Here is a 25,863-nt window from a genome sequence, read left to right as displayed (position 1 = left end):
CAGCCATGGAGGAAGGAAAAGCTTTCCTTCGTCTATTCTCTGGACCGTACTACCGTACTTCCTCTATGTTGTGTGCCATTGCTATGGAAGAAGGAAAGCTCTGCGGCTATCGTCTCTCATGGCCGCCTTTCTTGACTTCCTTACCGGATTGACTTGGCCTCAAGTTCGGATACTGAAGCATTGCGCAAGCCAACGCCTCCTCTAGAGGAGGCGTTGGCGCAAGCGCTTGTTACGTTGTTACCTGATTTGCTCTCCTCTGCTGCCCTCTCCAACAGCATTCTCACATTCTCATTCATGCAAGCGCGGAGTGTTGCAGGTGCCGTATCATATCGTGTCGTGCTGGGCCGTGAAACTTGATCCCCGCGGACTACGCGAATTCAGAAGCATCGATAAATTGACGCTGCGCATTTGGGATGCCTTCAAAGGTGTGTGAAACAGTTCCTAACTCATGGCGTTTATGAGATGGCAACTGTTGAAGTTGTAATTGTGTGCTCTTGGGCTTCATTATTGCATTGCATTGCATGTGATGTGAGCTGGCTTGTATTACCTGTCTGCTATGCTTGACGCCTCTTTTGTTTTCATTGTCGCATGATTGTCGCATTACTGCTCGCATTGGTGTCCTGTGTGGCCTGTGAAGTTCTCATGCTGGTGATTGAGCTGCACATTAGTAAAGCTGGTAACACTTCCGCCATGTGTTTGAATATATTATGATAGCCGCACTTAAAATGCATTCCGCAGGTTTATGAAGTCTCCTCATGCTGATGCGAATTTTCGGAGTTTGTGTAATGACGCGTTTTCTTGTATAACACACATCAATTCATCAAGGAAATTTCAAAAGCGACTTCTGCTGGAATGACCGCGGGATGAATTTAATCCGTTACGAATAGTTGTCAGCGTTGTTTCAAGTTTGTTAGGACAATTAAAAACAACAAAATAATTGCTGTAGTATGCACTGTTTCCCGTAGTGACAGCATTCAGGCTGACACATGTTTGTGAGTCCTTAAGTTTGTTTCAGTCGCAACAAGCGCAGCTGGCTCTTAGTAGAAACATCTAGAACAAGACTGGGCGCTGCTGTTCTCGCTTTTTCAGACCTGCACCTGCAGTTTGACTCTTTATTTTGCGCTGTCATCCAGTGGAAACAGCTAGAAGTTCTGACATAGAAGGCGAGTTTCATTGCGAGCAGAATGAAAGCATACTTAAAAATGTTTCATGTTTGTATATTATTGTTAAACCTGGAACGTATGCAAGACCAATGAATGAAATTTATTCAGCGCTAGTAATCGCTTCAATATCTTAATTGTCTTAACACTCGATGAACAGTTACACAGCAGGACTGTTTCCAGGTGCTGATGTATAAGGCAAGTGGAAGTGTGTATAGAGTAAGTTTGCGCAATACATTGTCTTCTATTGCTTTCTCAATGTACGGAGACCTCTCCGGTGTAGGTTATCGTCAAGTAGGTTGGTTTGTCTCAGTGTGCCTTCTATGGTGTTTTTTTTTTCTTTTTACTGGAATGAAGATATAAATATTTCTTATTCGTCTCATTACAGTATCAGTAATTTCAAAATATAACTATTAACAGACTACTAAAGGAGCCTGACTGGCTTCTGCAAATTTGAAGCACCGTGGTATCCTTACCTTGTGGTATGGTATCCTGAGCTTGTGTATTGATTTGGAGTACAGCGCCTTTCTGTGTGGACCTTGAATATTTGCAATTAAAAAAATTGCCAACACTTCTACAGTACAGTAACTTAACTATGATTATAACAGTGGCATAAAGCACACTAATACTGGTGGAGTGGAATGGTAACATGCCAGGGTAATGCTAATCAATTTGAAAGGTTCAGAATCATTACAGTGATCGTTTCTAAACATCAGCACTATCTTTGTGTGAATAATTGTGCAGTGCTTTTGTGATTAGCACGGTGCAAGCCTAGCTTTGCTTATTGGGCAATGCCTTCTGGAAATGGGATTGTATGCAGTTTTGAACAGCCGTGGTACCTGTGCCGGGTCCAAAGGGGGGTGGTAGGGGGGGGGTGATTCCCCCCCCCCCCCCCCCCAATGCCTGTTCTCGAAAAGGTGCCCTTTCCTTTCCTCTAACTTCTTTCACTCCCCCTTTCCCAATGATGCTGAGCCTCTCTTTGCTACTTTAATCCCCCTCTGTCACCCCTGCAAACGATAGTCGAGGTGCCCTTCTCGAAGAGAAACAGTTACTTTCCCATGCTTTTCTCTTCTTCTCCATTCAAGAATCTCATCTCCCCACCCCCATTGCTTCCCCAGCGAAAGGGGGTGGCAGCTTAACATAGCCTCTTCGCTGCATAAGGGCAAGACGCTGGATTGCACACATCGCCCACATCTCTTAGCCAGAGAAGGTTGTGGCAATGAAACAAAGCCTGCAGGAGCCTGTAGGATTGTTGCCATTGATGAGACCGGAACTCTATGTTCATGAAACAATGTTCTTCACGTCGCCGTTGTTTCTGGCGCTCCCAGTGTAGCTTGTTGCTTGGCACGTAGTTGCCCCTCTGACAACTCATAGGTCAGAGGTTCTTGAAAAGATGCATCTGCTGGGATTAGACTGCCGAAGTCTCTAGGACGTTTTAGCAGTGACAATACCATAGAGTAAGTACGGAGATACTGTACCGACATCCGTACTGAGATCTGAATACCGTACTTAGATTTGAATAATGTAAATACTTGTGTAAAGTTTTCTTTCTGACATCAGCTTGTCCTGATGACTGCCCCGGCACGACACCAACTTGTGTTCGCACCGGCCATGCAACCCCATTCCTAACAAAGGCTTAGCGCAGCAAAATGTGCCTATAGGCACCGTGCATACGTTAGGAGCCGCCACAGTCGTCCAGCGCCACAGCGGCCACGGCAGCAAACTTGACGGGACATGGAAGCAGACGACGCAAGCGGTGGCAAGCCACTGCGCCATGTTTTGCTGCTTCGCTCGACGCGTTTTCGTTTCCGTTGGCTTTCGAAATACGTTAAATTTTTAGCGGCTGCCACAGACCCTTAATGTTAGAGCGTATGATTCTTTCCGCCTGAGCTCGTGCACCCTCAGGCGAACGCGGCAACATAAAATGCATGCAAGAGCTGGGGGAAGACGACAACGGAGGCGACGAGCGCCTTGAGCGAAACTGCGAGCGTCGCTTCGCTCACTAAACGATCACAGCTTGTCATCCTCGGACTAACGCGACCGCAAACTCGGCGGCAGCTTGAAACAGATGACACCAGCGATTGCACTGTTCACTGCGCCGATTTCAAACAGTGCAGCTGAACTTGTCGTCACGGCGCGTGTTTTGCTAGCCATGGCACTGCAAATTGGGCATATTATTATGACATTTGGGTTTAGAGAGCTACGTACTGCAGATGCTTTCTTCCGAGGAGCTAATCTAAAGAAGGGCAGAGAGCTTCTTGAAGCGGTGCATGTTCGCTGCGTCGTGGAAGAGGTGTTGCTTGGCGGATCGTCAATCACTGGGAATTGTACACCACAGAGGCGAATAAACGCGCCGGGAAGATCCGACTTAAGTTTCGAATCCTGCTTTTTTTTAGTTAAAGTACATATAATGTTAATTCAGATCGATGAAAGCAGGGGCATCCGTGCGGCCAACTGCGACTGCCGTGCCGGAGCCGCAGGAAAGTGTAAACACGCTGCGGCAGTTCCATTGTACCTGAATGAAATGACTTGCGCATCGAAAACGAGCAAACCGCGGTCATGGGGCATTCCTTCAACTGAAAAGGTCTACCCAAAGCACTCAAATGTGGCAGTCACAAAAAATGAAAAAAAAGTAAGCGAGTTTTTTTTTTCTCTGTCACCTCACTTATTTAGCTCTGATTGGTCCGGGAATTTACTACAACTAGCCCACTTGTTTTCGCTCTCAAAACCTTCATTACAAATAATCCGGAGGCCAACTTCTGCCTTCACAGTTCGGCCAAAAAGCATCGACGTCGAACACGTCGATGCTTTTCGGCAGCATTGAGTGCCTTTTAACTGACGTGCTCCGGGCAGAGGCCAACGATGCGGCAGCCCAAGCTTCTGCCTCTACTCAGATAGCGCTGAGCTTGTTTGATTGGGAAAGAGACAGCGAGTGCCATTATCACAATTACAGTGCTCATTCAGAAAGCAGGACTGTTCTAAAGAGGACAAATTTTATTGAAAGGTTTGTGGACTGTGTTGACTGAAATTTCTTTTCTCGCATGTAAAGTTTAATTTTAGGAGATGCAGATACTGAAACAGATTATTTGCTCAATTTTACATAAGCTTTTAGGCAAGCAGCTGAGTATATACGAGCAGTATGTCGCAGTGCCTCATCTGGGAGTGGCCGAGTTGTCAGTACGCGCAGGCTAATATACAGAAATACTTGGGGTAATGGACGTTTCTGCAGAATTACTGCGACAAAGGTGGGAAGTATTACCTTTCCACACTTCCTCTTGGCAATGAGTCTTTGCTCTGAGATGTACATTCAGTGCACTTACTGAGGCTGGTACATTTTTCTTTTATCTCACAGCGTAATTACATGCCCCGAAGAGAAGCTATGTGAGCTTGCAAAGCGTATGGTCACACATGCGCCATTCAGTAGCCCTGCACTTCGGTACGGATTGCAAATCGAACGCCTCCCAGGTGTGAAGGTTGTTCAATTTTGCCTGGAAACCGGTAAAATTGCGTACCTGGAGAATTGCTGTAGGTGTTAATTACTGCACCCAACAATGCAGCAATTATTCCTAGAGTTCGACATTCCTATGAACAGACAACCGACACAAACGAACAGCCCGCAAGAATACCGCGCGCCGTCACCACGGGACCGTGCAGGGCGAGCGGGTGAGAGTATCCCGTCAAGACTGCGCTTGTTGCCGCGAGAGGCGCATTCATCGGCGGCGGAGTTACGTCTGCACGGAGCCGATATCCGAAATGTGGTAACCCATAATTTGTTTTAATTCTTCCAGTTTATTGTGATTAGAAAACCAATTAGAACAAATGAGTGGGACCACCGTGATCACAAATTAGCAGTATTTATGCTGCGATGGGGTTCTTGTGATAATAATTACTAAAAACAAAAGAGTCAGGACCACCACCACCCCCTCCGGTTTTACTTCAAGGGACTGCCCCTCCTAAAATGAGTGGCTGGATCCGCCCCTGCGTAGAACTAACTACCAACCCTAAAATGGTAATTTCATAAAGTTTTGAAAGTTTTAATACAGATTTTGGCTGTAGAATTTTTGTAACTTCTCAATTCTTGGTGCTGTACTCTTTAGTATGCTCTATAGAGACCATGCACCACTTACAGAGGTGCTCTGGCATACTGTGTCAGGGCCAAAAACGGCCAGGCTGGTGGCACATTGCATGCTACACGTGCCGTCCAATCTTGGAGGCCACGTATTTTCTGCCTTGGCATGCTACATGCTCCTCTGCAGGCCGGCAAATATTTCATTCTCAATCTACAGGCCACTGCAGTAATCAGAATTATTGTATTCTAGTTATTCAGATGTACCTGTTTGCATGTTTTGCCCAAAAGTTTGCAAAACAAGCATTACTTATGGAACGTATGATGCTTTTGCTTGCTGTTGGCTCGCAAGGTCGCCTACACTGTACGCTTTGATTGCTATGGCTTTGTTTTGCATGCTTCCTAGTTAGTTGTGAACCCTTTGAGGGTCGAATTTTTTTGCGAAATGTGTAATTTTTTAAATGCTGAAATAAATTCTTCAGACGATTGTATTTAAGAAAAAAAATTGTCTACCATTTTTTTGCGTGACCATAAAGTTAGAAAAAAAACATCTTTGTTATATACACACGGTGTATATTCATATTAGCATTAAGCAAAATCCTAAAAAAAACACTTTTACGACTTTTTATAAATAAAAATTATGCATTGCATTAAATATAGCTCACAAACATACAAAAATAAGTGCACCAGAGTGCTTTTCTGGTAAAAAAATGTTCGTGCTCCCTAAAACAGGAAACCCAACCACGGTGGTGCCGTTTGTGTAATTTAGCGCCGCACGGAATCGCACCCCGGGGAGCAATAAATGAGAGAGTCGCAAGCTGTCACCCTTTTAGAGATTGGAAACCAGACAACCATCAGCTTTGCGGGTGCGAGAAGCGATAACCACCCAAAGGACGAGACCGAAACCAGCCGCACCGCTGGTTTCGCGGTGCGGCTGAAAGCTGCCGCGCTGCTTCGGGGCGGGGGGGGGATCCGGAGAGACATTAGAGACGTTAGCGCATGAAAAAAATTCCACGCGTGGCAGCACATGCCAAGCAAGAGAAATTATCGAAAAAGGCGCGCGTTTTCAACCATCCGCATCACGAACACACTCAGATGGGCAAGTGATAGCGGGCGCGCCGCTTTGGGAAGCAAAAAAAAAAAACTGAGAGACATCCGTGCATGAAAAAAGTTCCACGTATTCCCTGAAGTGTGGCAGCACATGCCAAGCAAGAGAAATGATCAAAAAAGGTGTACGTTTTAAACATATAGGCTATGCTGTACATGTACGAAGAAAACCCTCTGGTGCCTGTTAGGTAATGCTGTACATGTACAGCGGAAACCCTCAAAGGGTTAACAGCGAAACTGTTTAACAAATCGTTCCTTGTCCGGTGAACCAAAACACTATCATCAACATAAACAGGTATGTGCGACAGAAATGGGTTAAATCTCGCGACTCATTATAAATGGGTATGTGCCACAGAAATTGGGTAAATCCAACTACTCACCACTGGTCCACTAAAAATGAAGAAGGCAACAGTTGGCCCAACAAATGGCTGCAGTGCGGCAGCTGCGAGAATACCCCGAAGCGATGGAAGGCCTAAGCCATCGACGACGTGCCCGTAGATCCATGAGAGATGTGAACGCTTGGTTTCTGCATGGGGTTCTGTCTCTGGAGTTTGCACATCCATGTTGTGTCTGCGACTGTCTGTGGTTTAACTTGAACCTCTCTGCACTGATAATCGACGTAGAAACTACCTAGCATCACCTAGCTAAAGCCTAGCAATGACCTAGAAGCACACTTCTTCAGCTTACTAGGAGCGCGGGAACACACAACAGACGAAGGAAGAACCACAGAGCACGAGCACTCACTAACAACTTGTTAGTAAGCGCTCGTGTTCTGTGGTTCATCCTTCGTCTGTTGTGTGTTCCCGCGCTGCCAGTAAGCTGAAGTATGAATTACCGACTAGGCCACCTTTCGATACTTTTGACCTAGAAGCAACCTAGGAACAACCTGCATCGCCTAGCTAAGGCCTAGAAACAACCTAGAAGCAACTGGATTAGTCTTCAGAATCGTCCAGTTTCGCTGTTTCAAGCCTTGCATGGCTTAGTGCAAGCATCGCCAAATTTTTGCGAATAGTCAGCTATTGGACTTATGAAAGATGCTATTTACTCTTTAAAATGATAGCACATATAATGACTTATTCTCTCATTTGTCATAAACATTCACTGTCTCACTTAATCAAAGAAATACTTGTCAGTAGGCAGGCAGCATGGTTGCGTTAAGCAGTGTTGTGCACAAAAAGCAAGGAAACTCATCCCTTTTCGTCCAGTTTATAAAAACTGCAAGACATTCAAGAAAATAATGCTAATGCAAAATATTTATCATCCTGTACCATATCATTATTGCTTCAGTTGAATGTCTCACATGCAGCCATTGAATGCTGGGAATTCACCGTTCCCTGCAAAGTCTGCATAAATGCAGGGCTCTACTGAGTGCTGCAAGAAATGCGTCCGAAAATCCTCAAAATAAGGGCAATGCGACAGTTGCTCGCTACCTTCATAATGTTGAGATGACGAGATACATTAATTATGGTTGTAAATTCGGACATTAAAATTATGAACTTTTTAAATTACAGGATGCAGGTTGTTGTGTCAATTAGGAGAATTGAATTCCTTTCGGTAAAGCGCCTAGAGGCTCTTTGAGATTGCCCAGAAAGCAGCCGGCGGTAATTTTTGCAGTGTGATGAAATCCGAATAATTTCACCGCCTAAACCAAAGCTGCTGAAGAAAACAACTGCCATGCTCTTCCAAGACGCCCAGAATGAGCATGCGTTGTTATCAACCATCGATCTACTTTGCCTTGTAGGTGTGCAGGGTGTACTTTCCATGATAACACGCATGGTGCACATGGGTTAACGAATTCAGAACAATAACAAAACTGCAATTGCCAGAAACATTCTGAGCGTGTCGGAAGGGTATGGCAGTTGTGCACTTGGGCGTTTTGCTTTCGCCAGTGAAATTGGCCGAGTATCATCACTTGACAAAAATCACCAGCGGCTGAATTTTGCCTACATTGAAATGCGACTGCCACGGCCGGAATTCGATTCCACAACCTTCTGGTCAGCATTAAAGGCCACCATGAGGTGAGACTTCAAGTATATCTTTATAAAAGGCGTGCAGTAATTGGAAGCAACCAGTGATGCTACTGGCAGAGTGAAATGTGAAAGGGAATGTTTTCTCCCCCTCTGCTCGAGTTTTAAGCTTTAAAGACTAATGACTTCAGTTCACATACACCAATTTTTTATAACCCTTTCTGCATTCATCTCAATATGCAGTACTGCACACACTCCACTTCGACAAGAGGCAAACTAAAAAGTGTTGCAGGGCCTCTTTAATGAGTGGGATTTCGATGCTCCAGCAGGAAGCACTGCTCCCTCGAGAGAAAGGGCAGGCCTGTGTTTGTTTGTTTCACTTGTTTTTGTGCTTTGCAGTGGTTTGTTACTTTACACGTGATTGTCAGTTAGTGATCTATGCTTCAATAATGAATGTTGCTGGGCGATTCGGTCGTACAAAATTAAAACAAGGTGCTGCGCGAAAAAGACACGGACAAGAAGAGAACGAGGACGGGCGCCCGTCCTCATTCTCTTCTTGTCCGTGTCTTTTTTGTGCAGCACCTTGTTTTGATTAGTGATCTGTGCAATGCACTTTTTTTTTTTTTTTTTCATGTGCATAATCTTGATAAAGGGGTGCTCTTTAAGCCAGGCCTGAAGTGTCGGCACATTATCAGTACTGTTTAAAAAATAATGAAAAAGAAATGCGAGAATATTTTTGACATGTATTCAGTATTTAAAAAGTTTCATAAATGACAAGTAGTACAGATTGTTCCTGAGGAGCACTTGCCACAGCAGCACACGCAGCTAATTAGATATGCCAAGGATGGTGTCGATGCTTTCACTACTGAAGAAGAGATCAAGAAGCGAATGTGAATGGGGGGGGGGGGGGGGGGAAGGGGGGGGGATGGTGAGCTCTTTTATGGCCATCAACTATTTGTGGCATGTGAAAATTGAAAGATATGCTTAACAATGCTGTAACATAAGTAGTGTTTGAATACTGAAATTTCTGAATTCAATATAAATATTTGAAGAAATACATTTAAGTATTAATCAAAATCAAGAACATTTCCTCATTTGTAGGCAGAGTGAAATATGAAGTTTCATTGTCCATTTAGTAAAAAGTGACTCCTTTAGTATATTTGCATGTGGAAATTTGCTCAACTGGAAAGCTCATAAAGGCAGGGATACTACTGCCAACTGTGCGGGTTTGATGGGAGTGGACATGGTTGAATCTCTCTCAATCTGCGACAGCTTTTGCTCTGTTTGTCACATTGCACTGAGTCAAAGGAAGACTACTACTTGCTGCAACCACTGTGGTCGAAACCACGGGGTTGCCATTGACCTGACCATCAGTAGTGATCGCACATTTGGGAATGCACATGGCCAACAAGTGCCGAGTCAAAACTGATTCTTTTCCACAGCTGCCATGAAGAAAAAACTGTGGTTGCTATCAATGTGATTACAGATAGTGACTACTCAGTTCTGAAAGGACGTCGTCAAGGCAGTGTCATGCAGGGCGCTAAACGCAAGAATAATGGCAGCCAAGGAAACAGTGAGACTGAGTGGGAGGAGAATGAAGACATTGGACAGGGTTAGCATGCACATCTTGTCCACTTGTCTTCGTCCTCTTTCCTTTAGTTTTGTTGAGGGGCTAGCTAGCATGCTGGGAAGTAGGGGTGGGGGTTCCCTCTTTCCATACTGGGCCTATGGAAATGGCTTTCTTGATGAACATGTGTCAACTATGAACTGATTGCCCTAATATCAATTCTCAGTGAAGGCTGGACTATAGTCGGTAGAAAATAAATAAAACTGAATTTTAATATATATATTTCAATTATGCTTGAACACCACCAGGGGCATAGCTGGGATATTATTTCAAGTGTGGTTTGAACACCACCACCCCCTGCCCCCAAAACCCTTCCGTCCCATGGCTGTGCCAGTTGTGACTGCATCCCTTACCACTTTTTTTTTATTATCATTTGTCCATTGTGAATGCAGCACAATGTGGTAGTCAACAGTGTCATACATTTCTAAGAGCACCGCTTGAATCTCTGTTTAATGTGAGAATTCACAGAAACTCCTATTTTGTTGAACTTTCTTAATGCTTGGATTTGCCCTACAGCTGCTTGAACATGTTCTTCCAGAAAACCCTAAGCCAAAAGAAGTGCAGCATAATCCTCAGTAGATGCCAAAAACTTGAAATTGCAAAATATCTTCTAAGTCATTTGAGTGACCAGTTGCACTGAGGCTCTACTCGATAAGAGAGTGATTTATCAGTACCACTAAATTTCCCTGAGCAGGCCACTGTGGCTTCCCAATTTTGTGAAATATTAAAAGCTGCGTGTTTGAATTCATAAGCAATGCTTCATGGTAGTTTTTGCTTTGCAATGCTTTTGTGCCTATTATATTGGTTTCAAAAGCACACTGCCCGATGAAGTTTCTACTATGCTGTGTTTGTGTGTACTTCTTTCTTTTGTTAGTGCTGTGTCCTTTTCATCAGTTACCGTTAGCACATCATGATGAATTAGCAGCTTGCCCAACAATCCACCTTTCTGAAGTTACTGAGGTCTGCATGATAGTTGAAATTGCAGAATGTGAATGACACTTTCATAATATATTACTACTATTTTGCAAAAAAAAAGTACGGAGTATAGACAAAATTTGCAAAAATGTCATTGATGAAGGCCTCCTGGGAGTGCAAACTGGGAGGCTTTTCAGGGAAGAGAACAGGCAAGGTAAACTGTTTGAAGCGTGATGGACTTTGGGTACGGAAGGACATGTGCACATAATGCATGGTAGCTACCAAGGGTTGCTTAAAACGTTGTGCAGGTTTGCGATGTGGGGGGATATAGATAGTCTTATCAGAATCACCCAGGCACTCAGGCATACTGATATGCCTTGGGAAAATTGTGGCAGCACACGGCACTGCCGCTTCTACGGTTGGGTGACCAATCTTTATCTTCTGATCAAGGCGTCACTGGTGAGGGATCAAGGCGTGGCTGGTTGCTCTGAAATGCTTTTCTGAAAAGCAACATTTTGCTGCTGCAAAAATTGCTCCGAATCCTGTTGCGCTCACGTTCAAGTTTTCTTTCAATACTTGAAATAATTTATTCTTTCTTTCTCTTTTTTTACCGGTTTTTATTGATAGGCATAAAGGACAGCTTCAGTTTGTTGCAGCTTTCGTTCTGCCTCTCTGCACTTTGTCCAGTTTTCTTTGTTGCTGTTATATAAAGTATTATTGCTTGTTTTTTTTTTAATGTGTCTGCAGTGCCAGGCATGAAGCGGTTACACTCTGAAGCAGGGGCGGGTGCCAGTGGGGGAGCCAGTCCATCGCTGGGACTAACTCCAGGCTCAGGAGCACCGATGCTGCTGTATTCCTGGGGTCTAGGGCCCAATGGAGAGCTGGGCCTCACGCAAGGCAAAGGTAATTAAAAGCTGATGATGAAGAGAGCCAAGGTTAGATAGCATTCCACTTGCAAATGAAAGTACTTTATGCTTTTTGGTTGCCACAGTGACTTGTGCAAATTGTTTTTGCCAAGTTTGCTAACCAGAAAAAGTTTACTGTGGAGAACAGACAGCAGCGTGGAGAGAAGAAACTGAATAGGGGAGGGTTTATATTGTTCAGTTATTTTTATTAGCTGGTACTAGACAACCATGTAGTGTCAGCTTTTAAGAAACTAAGTTGAAAAAAAATTGCGGTTTAGATTTTGCAAAAAGGTGGTAGCATTTTACTGTGTCCGTCTGAATGATTATTGGGCCTGCAGATGGGGTTGACACTGAGACACCAGTGAGTCGGCCGGAGCGAGTGAGGCGTTTTGGCACCCGGGCGGTGCGAGAAGTTGCTTGTGGCCATAAGCACACCCTTGTTTTGCTGGCCAACGGGTCTGTCTACAGCTGTGGTGCTAATGACTTTGGCCAACTAGGACAGGATCGCTCGATGCGCAAGCTGGGTAAGCAAACACTTGTGTTTTGTGAAATAGAAAGTCTAAGTACAGCCGAAATTACACACACACACACGCACACAGACAGACAGAGAGAGAGAGAGATACACCGGTGTTCCACCTATCTTTAGCCAAGGGTTAAAAATACAATATTAGAGGCAGGCGAGTGAAATCAGTTGCAAATTGCTGACAGTCACCTTGCGCACTACAGACAATTTTTTTGTTGTTCGAGAGCGCCTTCAGAAACCCCCATTGCATTATTTGCGATAAAGAAACTCTCACTTATACAGTGAAACCTCGTTAATACGTACCTGCCGGGAACGCGGCATAACTACGCACTAAACGGTAGTACACATTAAACACCAAGTGCAAATTTGCATCTCCTAGCGTCGCCGCCAGCAAATAAATGGAGTGCCACAGCAAATATTGGCTAAAAGTACCCACCGCAAAGCCTTTTCTTTCTTTTTGCCAAAGTGGAGAAAAGATCCTGGCACACTCGCACGGCCGCCCGATAGCGCGTAGTGGCGACGCCGAAGAGCATTTCGAAACTATTGCAGGGTCCGGGATATGCGGTCAACGCAGTGACCGACATAGCGACAGAACGGACAGTGTCTGCTTTCTGCGGTATATGTGCGTGCGTCTAACCGCGATCTGCTACTGAACGAAAACTGACACAGTTCTAGTGAAACGTGGTACGGCCGCGTGGAGTCGAATCAGCCGATCGCCTCCCGGCTAGTTGCGTGCAGCGCGTCGCCTACTCGGCTCACGCCGTCACTACCGGGCCGCTTGCTGTGCCGCACGCTCGCATTTATCGTGGGAATCTTGTTCGTACCTACTTCGCTCCAGATCGTGCACAGATGCGGCGAGTAGCTTGTTCGATTAACGCAGCGATGACGGGCTTCATGCAAGCGATGCGCCCTCCGCGATGCTCTAGCGGTCCTGGCAGCGGACGGAGGCACGTTGGGTGGTCGCCTAATAAAAGCGTGCAGTATGGTTACACCCGCGCTACGCTTGCTGTATCGTACACGTGCGTTTAGTGTGATAGCGTCAATGCAGCAAGGTTTCTCGGCGCCCGCAACGCTAACTACGCAACAGCGATCTGCTTTCGCTTCTACAAAGCGGTGCGCGCCTGATGACGGCTTAGTAGCGTTTGCTGTTGGGCTAGTTGGTACATGGCTGAAGTTCTTCGTCCCTGTCCGAGCATTTGTGCCATTAATTCAACTTCAGCGTTGAAGACGGCCGCGCACAGCGAAGCGGCAGCGATCGCCGGCACAGCGCGTTCAAGTTGTCGCCTAATAAAAGCGTGCAGTAGGCTTAAAATGTAGCGCTGCGCCACACGCATGCCCGAGCAGATAGCTGAAGATACTTGTTGTGATAAGGTTGTCGGCGATAAGTCATGTCGGCGCGTTCGTTAGTGGCCGCCACCTCGCCTTCGTTCTTTCCCGATGCTTACCCGCGAAAGCGTCGCCGCAATTGCGCGGAAGTCGGGATTGGGGATAGACTGATCTGCGCACTTCTCAAAAAGGCGGAAGACTTTTGGCGGCACATTCTCGCGTCGGGAAGTTGAGCAGCGCAGTAAAATTTTATGGCACAAAATGTTATCGCGGTACGCAGGGTACGCACTAACCGGTAGGCATAGGGCGAACCCACTACGGCTTAAGCGGTCAGCGAATGCATTGGGCTCTATGGGACTCGGTCGGGGATTCGTCGCAACTACGTTTTAACCGTTAGTACGCTTAAAGCGGGTACATATTAACGAGGTTTGACTGTACCATTTTTTCCAAGCTGCAAAGAAAGCCTGCGAAATACAAGAAGGACCTCGTGACTAGCGCATTCGCGCTCAGCGAGCGTGCTGCTCTCAGCCGTGGTTTGAGCGAACGAAATCTGCTGCGGCCGCGACTTGCCGGCTCCGTTGCAGCAGTAGGCCGATAAGTTAACGGTGGTTTCTTGGCCTGCACTCGCTACAACTTGCACCGTCACATGCGCCAACTGGCTGACGCAGGCCAAGAAACCACCGCCAACATATCGGCCTACCGCTGCAACGGAGCCGGAGAGTCGCGGCCGCAGCTAATTTTGCTCGCTCAAACCACGGCTGAGAGCAGTACCTTCGCTGCGCGCGAGTGCGTTAGTCACACAATTTTTTTTTTTTGTATTTTGCAGGCTTTCTTTGCAGCTTGGAAAAAATGGTGTACGTGAGACTTTCTTTATCGCAAATAATGCAGTGCGGGTTTCTGAAGACGCTCTTGAACTTTGCAAGTCGCACCTCTTGCCTAAAGTCAATATTTAGCAGTTTAGTTAAATAATCCTAATTAACAAATTATCTAATGACAAAACAAAAAATTGTCTGCAGTGCGCAAGGTGGCTGTCAGCAATTTTCAACTGATTTCACTCGTCTGCCTCTAATATTGTATTTTTTAACCCTTGGCTAAAGATAGCAGGGGCAACCTTGGCAAGATAGCAGGGTGTTTTGTTTTAGACAATGCAGATTTTTTAATAAAAAAATCTATGACAGTCAGACGCCTGTCGTTTTCGCACATGAACTCTATGTCGAGGCAGAAATACTTTCCCACAGCTAAAATGACATCAACACGACTAATTAACAAAAACTCGTTCCTTAACTTTTTCATTACTGACTTGAGGGCAGTTGTTTATATTAGAAAGTTGTACAGTAAAATCTCGTTACAACGAAATTCGCGGGACCGCCGAATTTAATTCGTTATTCTGAAATATCGCAGTACTGAAATATGATGTCGGTAAGGTAACACAACAGCGAAAATAGCGTACCTTTGCAGGAGGTGCACGTGTTGGGGCGTAAACAATGAACGAAAACACTGGGCACCGAGTGGAAACAATTTACTGCTTAAAGAAGTCGGTTATCTTCTTCTGGCGAGTAGAAAGCAGGCACTGGTGCATGTATGCCTCCACGTCCGCAACCTTCCAAAGGATGTCTTCGGGTACATCCTTGCAGCACCCGAGGTACGATCGGGTCTTCTCAAGGAACACCACAACATCCAAGCTGGAAATAATCTCTTCCGTTGTCCCAGACTCTGCATCTCCAGCGTCGTCTTCGTCACTGCTACAGCAATCTTGCTCAGGCACTTGACTCGCGATTTCTTCGCAGGTGAGCTCTGCGGACATAGCCGCTGCGCAGTCACTGTCTACGTAATCCTCGAAGGTTACCGCAGCGTCTACCGGGAGCTTCTCGGTAAGCTCATTCCAAAGCTCTGGGTCGAGCTCCGCTTCGTCATTGCAGTCTCATGGCGTAGGCTCGCAGTCTTGCGGCGTAAGCGAAGTCTCGAGAAGACCTGCCTTTCGCCAACAGTTGCTAATGGTGCTTGCCTTGACGTTCCACCATGACCCTGTCAGCATTTCTGCGGCTTGACGGATGTTGATCTTCGTGGGCAGCTTCAGTCGTATGTTAATGAGAAGGCGCTGCACAAGTCGCTTCTGAAATTCGGCCTTCACACATCTTATTATGCCCTGGTCTAAAGGTTGGAGCAAAGACGTACAATTCGGGGGCAGAAATTCAAGCTGCACATTCACCATATGTGCCGAGCAGTTATCAACGATTAGAAGAACCTTCTTTTGTTTCTTCTTCATTGTGTTGTCGAACTGCAACAGTTCCCACATCATCCACGCTTTCTTATTTGCCCGATAGTTGCAAAGCAATGAGACGTTTTTCAAGCAGCGCGGCTCGGCGGACTTGCCAATAACAAGAGGCTTGAGCTTTTCCGTGCCTGTGGCGTTGCAGCAGAAGAGCACTGACACGCGAAGACGTGATTTTTTTCTGCCCTTGCATTTTTCACCTTTAAAGTTCATTGTCGTATCAGGTAACAGCTGATAAAAGCACGCCGTTTCGTCGGCGTTGAAAACGTCGTCTTGACTGAACGACTCGATGATTTCCTGAAAGCGCTCGTTCCGCCAGGCAATCGCACTTTCGGCATCGGCCGCCTTTCCTTCCCCACATGCGACTTGCCACATGATGCCATTCCTTTGCCAGAACCGACAGAGCCATCCGGCACTTGCGTCGAAGCCGGAGGTGCCCAAAGCGACCGCGAACTGTCACGCCTTTTCTTGAATAATAGGGCCTGACAAGGGCACACCGTGTTGTCTGGCATCCTTGAACCATGTGAGGACGGCATCGTCGACGGTTTGGTAGTTGCCCAGCTGCAAGCGTTTTCTTGAGGGAGCCAGCTGTGATTCTCGATGTAATTTCACGATCGTCTCCCGATCCTTCAGTATCGTTGCCACTGTTGACGGCGCGATATCACACTCCCTGCATATGTCCACTTGCTTTTTTCCAGCATTCAGCTCCGTCAGAATGTCCACTTTTTCCTTGAGCAAAAACTGGCGTTGCTTCTTTGTAACGCTGGGGCCAGGAGAACTCATTGCCAGAAAAGCGACCGCACAACACGATTTCAACTTCGCAGCTCCAAACGACAGCAACTGGAAATGTGGTGAGAACAGCGGCAACAGCGGGACTAAGCCTACTGTACTACGACGTTGTTTGATTTGGTTTGATCGGTTGGTGACGTTCGCGTTGATGTCGACGCTGATGGGGCTACACCCGTTAAAGCGGGTTTCCCGGCGTATATCTGCTGCAGATGATGATAGGTGTAAGCTTCAGTGATTTCCGTACCGAAACATTCGCGGAACTTCGTAGTAACGAAGCATCTTGTTGATTTCGGGGTTAAATTACGTACGTTAATCTGAAATATTCGGTATTCTGAAATTCGTAGTACTGAAAGTTTTTAACATTGGCAATATAGGCATTTTGGCGGGGATTTAAAAAAAAATTCGTTAATCTGAAAATTTCGTTAATCTGATATTCGTAGTAACGAGATTTTACTGTAGTGCATGATAATTCATGGCATACCCATTTTTTAGAAATCACAAAAGTTGCACGTAGTTTGAAATATTCAGCACCGAATTTCAAGGGTGAAATCGAAACTCACGGCGTCCGGCGCGCACAAAGCGCGGCGGAACACCGGAATGACACGTTACAGCGAAGTGATGAATTTTGAATGAAGGCGCGCCAAAGCAGAATATGGTCAGGAAAATCGGCAAGCATTCTGAAATACATGAGTAGATAGCTTAATGTCTGCATGCGATAGGTGGTGCTTATCTGTCTCTTTCTTAAACTATAAAGAGGCCCGAGAAACTATTTCGTCTGTCTGCAAGAAGCAGCACTGCAGTGGCTGCCTTTGAGTTTTATGCTTCCCAGAAAAAGAAAACGTTGATATTGCGGTTTTCTTGTGTGCAGTTCGAAAGAAACTGATATGCACCAAACACTATGCACAAAAGCAAGGCGATACGCAGGCACAGTGAGATGACTTGCAGCTTTTCTCGAAAACATACAGCCGCACTGTGCCTTCATTCAAATTTCGTCGCACCCTTGTGACGGGTAGTTCCGGTCTGACGTAGCAGAACGGTCACGCTTCTTGCGCGATCAGTTTCACTTTCACCCTTGAAATTCGATGACGAATATCTCGAACTACGTGCAGCTTTTGTGATTTCTAAAAAATAGGTATGCCATAAATTGGCACGCACTACAACTTTGTAATATAAATACGTGCCCTCAAGTCAATAATTTAAAAGTTAATTAACGAGTTTTTGTTAATTTTTTCCAACAGTGTCAATTTAACTGCGACAAAGTATTTACGCCTCGACGTAGAGTTCGTGTGCAAAAACGACAGGAGCCTTACTGTCATAGATTTTTTATAAAAAATCTGTATTGTCTAAAAAAAACACCCTGTGTGAAGACTCTCATTAAATGTAACCTGAACGGACCAGGAAAATATTCCACCTGGTCTGCTTTCATACTTAAACAGATGACTCTTGTGATGCTTGTGTCATGACGTGCCTTTTCCTGTCTCTCTTTTTTTTTTCTGTTGATGGTTTTGCACGCTATGTTTTATAAGAGTCCTTACGTTTACACAATGTGTGACATAGAGGAGTGAGCTGTTATTTTTTGCTGGCAAGGAAATAGGCTTTACAGAGGAGGATAATGTACAGGATTCAATTTGAACTTTTAGCTGTTTTTGTGGTGCCATCGGTTCCAAATTGTGCTGGCGTAATATCAACGCATAACATATGCAACTGCTTGCTTGTTTGGAATGCGAGAGGCCCATTAAGATATTAAAAGCACATTCAAGAGTTGCATGTTCACTTCAGTGGGAAGTATACCTAAAGTTGCATATTAGAATGTCTCAGTTGAGGATGTATGTATTGGAATGCACAATCTTCACGGTTGCAGAGAATAAAGAGAATATTGCGGTAACTGACACCACCATGGAATGCTAGGTACAATAAAAAGCAGAGCACATGACCTGTGGGGTTGGTGTGCCTATGCCCCTCACAGCAGCTATTGTGTTTTTCACTACCGTGTGCTATGACTGCGGGTCCAGTCACCACATCTGGTGACGAGGGAAGATGCTTTAAGTGTACAACACTGGTGACACAAGAACAAGCGTGCCGGTAATCAGAAAGATAGACTAGTTCAACATGGACACTACGGACTGAATGGAATACCAAGAGCGGGTGGAACTACTCCCGACTTTGAACAACGTGCCATATGGTAGGAAGATGGCCATATTTCTAACCTGTTGTGGAGCCGTAACGCATTCCTTGCTACGAGGTTTACTGGCCCCTGAGAAACCTGCCGAAGCAAACATAGCGGCAATCTTTGAGCCCCTCGACAACCAAAGGTGTCCGAAGTGGTAGCAAGTTTCAAGTTATTCTCAAAACATAGACGGGACAGAGAAGCGGTGAGTGAGCACCTCGCATCGTTAAAGCGACTGGCTGACGACTGCAAATTTGGGTCATTCCGAAATCGGATGCTACAAAACCAAATCGTCAATTGCATTAACGCGGTGACTGGAAATAGCTGATTTAAACTTGGAAACTGCAATGAGTATGGTACGGACCATCGAGGCTGCTTGCAAGGATTCCTGTACGCCAAGTGCTCGCCCACTGCCACAGTCGGAGCCAGCCCAATTGACAGTCGAAACTGCTACTGTCGCAACATAGTGTGATCTGGGCATCGTGAACGCGGGTGTTTCCACTTCAAGCATGCCGGTACAATCACGTCAATTCAGTTTGCTACAAATGCGGGCTGCAAGGGCATCTGGCAAGAGTGTGCAAGAGTGATAGTAAGTTAGTAAATAAACAGGCGCACCATGCAGATTCGAGGCACATGAATATCGTGGATGAAGTGCTTGGGGCACATGAGGTGAGTGAAAAACTGGAAGGGTATGACCTTTGGGCACTTCAAGCGGCCGGACTGGTGCCAATGGCATTGCGGTTATTGTTAACGGCGTGCCACTAGAAATGGAATTTGATGTGGGCGCCAGTGTCTCAAGTTCATGCAACTGTTCCCGTCGGCCACCTTGGAACAATCTGATGTACAGCTGAGTTTTCGTTGAGACACGCTGCTGTAAAGCTTGGGGAGGAGGAGAGACTGCTACCTCTGTTTATGGTAAAAGGGCAGTGCCCTGCATTGTTTGGTAGAAGCTGAATGAAAGAATTCAAGTTTGGAATCGTTAAGCCGGAATCTATTTTTTTCCGTGTTGTCTGCAGAAGAAGCTGTGAACCGTTTTCAGGAAGTGTTTTCATAAGGTTTAGTCACGTTCCGTGGGTTTAAGGCTCACATCATGGTGCTGCCAGATGCTAAACCCAGATCCTTCAAGCCCCAGTGTATTCCGTTTGCTCTGAAAGAAAAGTTTGAGGAGTCATTGCAGAGACTGCTCCGTCAAGGCACGGTCTGACGAGTGAAGGCGGCCAGATGTTCACTTGTTGTTCCAGTGCTAAACAAAATGGGCAGTTGCGCATATGTGCCGATTTCAAGTTGACTGTAAATCCCATAGCACTTGTGGAAACGTATCCTGTGCCACGCATAGAGGAATTCTTCACAAAGCTCCAGGGAAAATCAAGGTTCACAAAGCTAAATCTAAAGGACGCCTACCAGCAGATTGAGCAGGAAGAACATTCACAGGAGTTCGTCGTTATCAGTACCTCCAAGGGCTTGTTTCAATATACAAGTCTGCCATTCTGCTGCGGAGAGGGCTGTTCAAATTATGACAGTAAAACTATGAAGAGTTGGCTCAGGGGACCTCTGTGCACAAATTGCACGAATACTGTTAGCGTATCGGTCAATGCCCCCCCCCCCCCCCAAGGGACCTTCGTGCACAAATTACACCAATACTATTAGCGTATCGGTCGACGCCCCACGAGGTCACTGAGTGTTGCCCATCCGAGCTGTTGATGGGATGGAGGCTCAAAACTGCACTGGATCTGCTGCGGCTGAACCTAAGGAAAACAGTCCTCCAGAAACAACTCGCTCAGAAGATGGAGTACAATCAAAGAGTGAAGCCAAGGGTGCCAGCACAATCAGGAGACAGAGTATTCACTAGGAATTTTTGGCCAGGTCCGAGCTGGATTCCCACTGTAGTCACCAGGCAACACAATTTGGAGATGGAGCTATAGTTGGATGATGGGCGACAATGGACCCGGCATCTCGACCATGTAAGGCCACAGTCGATGCCCAACCAGCACAACCGTCAGTGTTCCAGATCCTCCACCGAACACCCGGAACCACATTTGACATTGCCCTCAAGGATCGGAGGCACAGCTGACAGTGGTTTACTCAAAGCGGCGACTCAAAGCGGTGCACAGATTGCTCCTGGCCTCCTTCTACACCTTGGCTTCGTCGGAGCACGAGGGAACGCCATCCAGTGCTTCGGTTTTCTCCGTGGACGGTAACTGCTTAGGTTCCGTTAATCTGTTCTGTTAAGGGGGGAAGAGGTGTGGTAACTGACACCACCAGGGGGCGCTGTGTACAACAAAAAGCAGAGTGCATGACCTGTGCATGACCGACATCCCTCACAGTGGCTAGTGTGTTTTCACTACAGTGCACTGTGACTGCAGGTCTAGTCACCACAAACCTCATTTGGTGCTCTGGCATAGGCATCGCTTATAGGGAGGGGGGTAAGGATGCTCAGTGCCTTCCCTTTAGGTAGCTTCAGTTAGTGGCATTTTGTTCTGGACATATATACTTCTGGAGTGAACCATGCGTTAATAAACATTCGTATTTTGATCACTGCATTGACTCATCTACTTGTGTGCCTGCCATAGTGCACAGTTATTTCTGTCTTCCACATGGACCTCCCTCAATCATGCTCAGAAAATAGGAGAGCTACACCTCTATGTTCTGGTGTGATGTGCTCTGAAGCACGAGTCAATAACATGCATGTAGCAATTACAGTAACATGCACGTGATGTGTGCCAAGTAACACCAGCTGGTCTGAAATAATTTGGAGTCCTCCACTTATCATTTGTTTTAATTTCTATCTTGTTTTAAAACTTGTTGGCCTGAGTAGTTTGTCCAGAAGTGCTCTTATTTTTAATTAGTCTTTGAACTGTTCCAAAAGTGAAAAGTTTGTGCTTGTAGTAGTACTATGACCTACATGTACCATCGGAGAGAGCTTGGTACATTTGTTGAAAAACAAAATTGAAGGAATAAATTTTATTGAAAAAGATATGACTGTGGCTTATGTTTGCGTGCAGGAAGATGGTAGGTTGTAAAAGACAAGAACAGTTCATGTGTAGACTGGAATTTCCTTGCTCTTTTTATACCATGATGCATATTCTTTTTGTCTTAGCATGTTTTTTACATGGCAGTTATATCAGTTGTAGAGTGCTTCTTGAATTGTGCTGATGTGCCTGCACATGCGTTTTCTGCAGAACAAGTGGCTGCCCTTTCAGCACATGAAATCCGAGCAGTAGCATGTGGAGAGGCACACTCACTGGCTCTAAGTGATGCTGGTCAAGTGTTTTCATGGGGCTGCAACCGCAATGGGCAGCTGGGCTGTGGAACTGAGGAGGAGAGTCGATTGCGACCCAAGGTGATCAAGAAGCTGGCTACCTTGCACATTGTGCAGATTGCATGTGGTGCAGTGCACTGCCTTGCCTTGGCTAACAATGGTGAGCTGTTCAGCTGGGGTGGAAATGCCTCTGGCCAGCTTGGCCTTGGCAGGGACTCGACAGGAAGCGAGCGACTGCCACGTCGAGTGTCCCACCTGGTAGGTGTGCCTCTTGCCCAAGTGGCCTGTGGGGCAACGCACAGTGTTGGCCTGACACCATCAGGCACGGTCTTCGTTTGGGGACGCAACAGGTGAGTCCTTTAAGAATGATATCCACTGTACAGATTGCAAAGAGGTCTTTATGCACTGCAGTCATTTGTTTTGTTGGTCTGTCATCATGAAGTATTGCAGGGGGAAAAAAATCAAGCCAGCTCCACTCCGTGAAAGCCGTGAAAACAGTGAAGCTGATGCCCCCTTTCATCAGGCTCTTGCATTTCTCTGTTTAGCAAGTCTTTTCCAAGTATTTCTGTGTTGTGTCATTGTTCTTTATTTGTTACTCTATGTTAAGCCATGTGGTGGTAGTAGTGCTTTATTGTACTGTTGCATGTGTGTTGCCCCTTTTGTCAGTCATTACATTTTGTTCCTAAGTTTCGGCAATTTACACTAAGGATTTCTTTGTTCGTCAGGGTAAGCCATGTGGACCCTGTGCAACGATATGGTCATTCACAGCCGTGGTGGAACGCTACCGTAGCTTTTAAGTGTGGCCGTAGCCCATTCCACCTGGCCACTCGCCCAAAATACATGTTACTATCACGGCTGCACTGGAGCGCAAGCAGCGTTGCAAGCACTGCTGCTGTGCATGAGTCCGCCTCGCTAAAGAAGTTTGGCGAGGCACCGTTGCATGTGGCACCATCTCCCCGTCCGAGTGAGCGTAAAACGACGCTCCTCATAATGATAATATTGCGCACGCAACACAAAGACACAGACGAAAAGTTCACAAGGACCAGCCGTTTATTGACGCTCCTCACCTTCTCCCCCTCCGAGCGAGCCTCTCTCTTGCCACTCTCAGCAAGGCACAGCCCTTTCCCCTTCCTACCGAGCCTCACTCTCGCCACACCACAAGGCCACATGACCCAGCGGGCAACGCAGTCATATGGTTCCCATAAAAACTGCGGTCGCTATCGACGCGATCATGTATGGTGACAATGAAACTGAAAGTACATGTGCAGCCAACACTCACAGAGTTAAAGTGATGCTGCTTGCCTTAACTGCTGCGGACAAAACCAGGTTAGACACGATCATAGATAGCAACAACGTAGTTCTGAAGACATGTGCGCGGCCAGCGCACACAGATTGAAAACTGAACTACTGTTGCCGCGACCGCTGCGCACGATACCACATTCGCTATCGATGTGATCATTGATAGTGACTGCGCAGCTCCAAAGGTACGCAGCTAACGCAGCGGTAGAATAAAGGCGTTAAAGTCGTAAAAAGGCAAGAAGCGTTTCGGCATGCCTGTCGTTCGCTTATGACTATGGTGAAGTGGTCTTCGGCACTTGGTTTCAGTTGGCCTCAAGCGAAGCTTTTGACGCAGGCGTTCGCGGCAGCCAGCTGCGCCGTCCTCCCTTGGTGGACTGTTCACATGTGCCCCAGAAAGACATATGCGAGTTATTTCTACAGAAATAAATGTTTTGTGCATATATCTTGGTTTGAGAACAGATTTCGCCAGTTTTTTGGTGGTACGAAATTTCGGCTGATACAAATATATTTTCGTTCCCCCTTGCGATTCGTATCACCGAGATTCTACTATAATGGTATGCATTAATTGGTAGGCATAGGACAATCCCCTGCATCATCAACCCGTTGAGGGTTTATGTCATTGACCCTTTGAGAGTTTATGACGTAAACATACTGCTGTATTTTGTTCATTTCCCACAAAACAGCAACTGAACGATTCTATCCATGTAGCATGGCAGCATTTACTTTACTTACAACATAGGCCTGTGTTGTACTGAAAGCACGAACGTCATCATAATGGTTCTTTTCAGTACAGCCATACAACAGCTCCATATTATTTACATCAAAAAATGTTTGTGGGACTGGCAACTGCTCCAAAAGGCTCATTTGCTGCTCCAAAACCGGGGTTTTATCTGCTCCTGGAGCTGCGCCAAAATGGCTTCGATGAATCATACTACTGGTGGTGGGATTTCAGCTGATCGCAGGTGGGCGCTGGTACATACAAACGATGCTGCCACGTATCAAGGATGCAACTGTGCCTGTGCATTATCTGTCCTGAGAATCACAAAAAATGATAGCCTCTCATTGGTGATACCATGAATGGTCACTGGAAACAGTTTCCAACTCATTTTGGTTTAGTGGCGAGCACAGAACCATAGAGTTTTCTTGCATGCACTCACATACAGAGTGGTGAAAACATGGGCATGTGCGTAGGTTTCCCTGCTGCAAGCGAGTGAAGGGGTGATTCCTTCGATTCTGGTTACTGCTCAAATGCCAAATTGGAATCAGATTCATTGGATGTCTGTCACCGAGGTGAGGAATCACTAACCAGTTCAAAATGGGAATCTAACTGAGGAGTATCTTCCCCCAAGCGGGCGTAGCACAACGATGCTGACTGGTACAAAGGTGGCAGTAATCTGGTGTGTGCAATAATCAAGCCTGTGACACATGTTTATTCTGATGAGCATACGTTTTGGTTATATTAATATAAGCGTCTTTCTCATATTTATTTTCATTATCCATGAATAAACAATGCTTGTATGCCTATGTAAAATATAAAATATTTTTTTTATTACTTTATGGTCACTAAAAAATTTCGAGAAAACTTTTTCAAAATAGGACACTCTGAACATTTTAAATTTACAAAAAAAAAAATTGACCCTTGGTAGTCGCATTTGGTGAAAATATTGGGCCCTCAGGGGCTTAAGCGGTCAGCAAATACTTAGGGCTCTATGAGCGTCAGTCGGGCATTTGTTGCAACTTTGTTGTAACCATTGGTATGCTCAAAACAGGTGCTTATTAATGAGGTTTTGCTTTATTGATGCAAAGTCAGCTATTATCCTTAGGAGATAACTGCTAATTTTAAATATTTGAAACAACTATGAATATGATAATCATTACAAGCAGATATAACTATGCATGATAGTTCAGGCACGATTTACAACATCCACGAGGATCTATACATCTTGGTATTGACTACTTGTGAAAGAGTTTACAAGAAAGACATACTTTTAAAGTTCACACTCCACCATAAATAGAAAATTAATGACATGCATCAGCTGGGCATGGCAATAGACCATGCCCACTGGTGCCACCCATAAGTGACTCTCACAGCCAGTGAATCAGAAGTTAGGAGCAGGCTTCCACACAATGTCTTGAGGGACGTGATGTTAGCAGAATCATTATCCTGTAAGCTGCTCAGAATTCAGCTCTTGTCCCTTTGTTCAATTTTATAGTCTTGTGAGGTGTCAGCCTTTGGATGTCCCAATGCCTGCACGAAGTGTGCACATTTGCATTTACTGTATGGTCGTTTCCATTCTACTGGTGGTCGCCTTCACAGGTGAATAATTCAAACTCACAGAAAAGACCAGTCACATACACACATGACCTCATGTGGTTAGATGTATTGCCACTACAGTTAGAACTAGGGGTGTGCGAATATTCGAAATTTAGAATATTTTTCTAATAGTGTTTGCTATTCGATTCGATTCGCACTGGAATTTT

The 25,863-nt window shown here is 45.7% G+C and overlaps 1 protein-coding gene across 3 annotated transcripts in view; it reads left to right on the top strand.

The window, feature by feature from the left end:
• Positions 1 to 229: 229 nt before the first annotated feature.
• LOC119402474 (probable E3 ubiquitin-protein ligase HERC4) overlaps positions 230 to 25,863 on the top strand; it is a 203,116-nt gene continuing 177,482 nt past the window's right edge. For 2 of the 3 annotated variants that reach the window (XM_037669639.2, XM_037669628.2), the window contains exons 1-5: positions 242 to 425; positions 1,090 to 1,163; positions 11,590 to 11,745; positions 12,086 to 12,271; positions 22,004 to 22,433. In XM_037669639.2, coding sequence (XP_037525567.1) covers positions 11,598 to 11,745; positions 12,086 to 12,271; positions 22,004 to 22,433 — 764 coding nt within the window. In that variant the 5' untranslated portion in view covers positions 242 to 425; positions 1,090 to 1,163; positions 11,590 to 11,597. Of the gene's footprint in view, positions 426 to 1,089; positions 1,164 to 11,589; positions 11,746 to 12,085; positions 12,272 to 22,003; positions 22,434 to 25,863 lie in introns of all 3 variants that reach the window. The other variant, XM_037669632.2, reaches the window with a different exon arrangement.

The sequence above is a fragment of the Rhipicephalus sanguineus genome, chromosome 1 (genome assembly GCF_013339695.2).
Source record: "Rhipicephalus sanguineus isolate Rsan-2018 chromosome 1, BIME_Rsan_1.4, whole genome shotgun sequence".
NCBI classification, from domain to species: Eukaryota; Metazoa; Arthropoda; class Arachnida; order Ixodida; family Ixodidae; genus Rhipicephalus; species Rhipicephalus sanguineus.
This window is presented reverse-complemented; position numbering and strand designations above follow the sequence as displayed.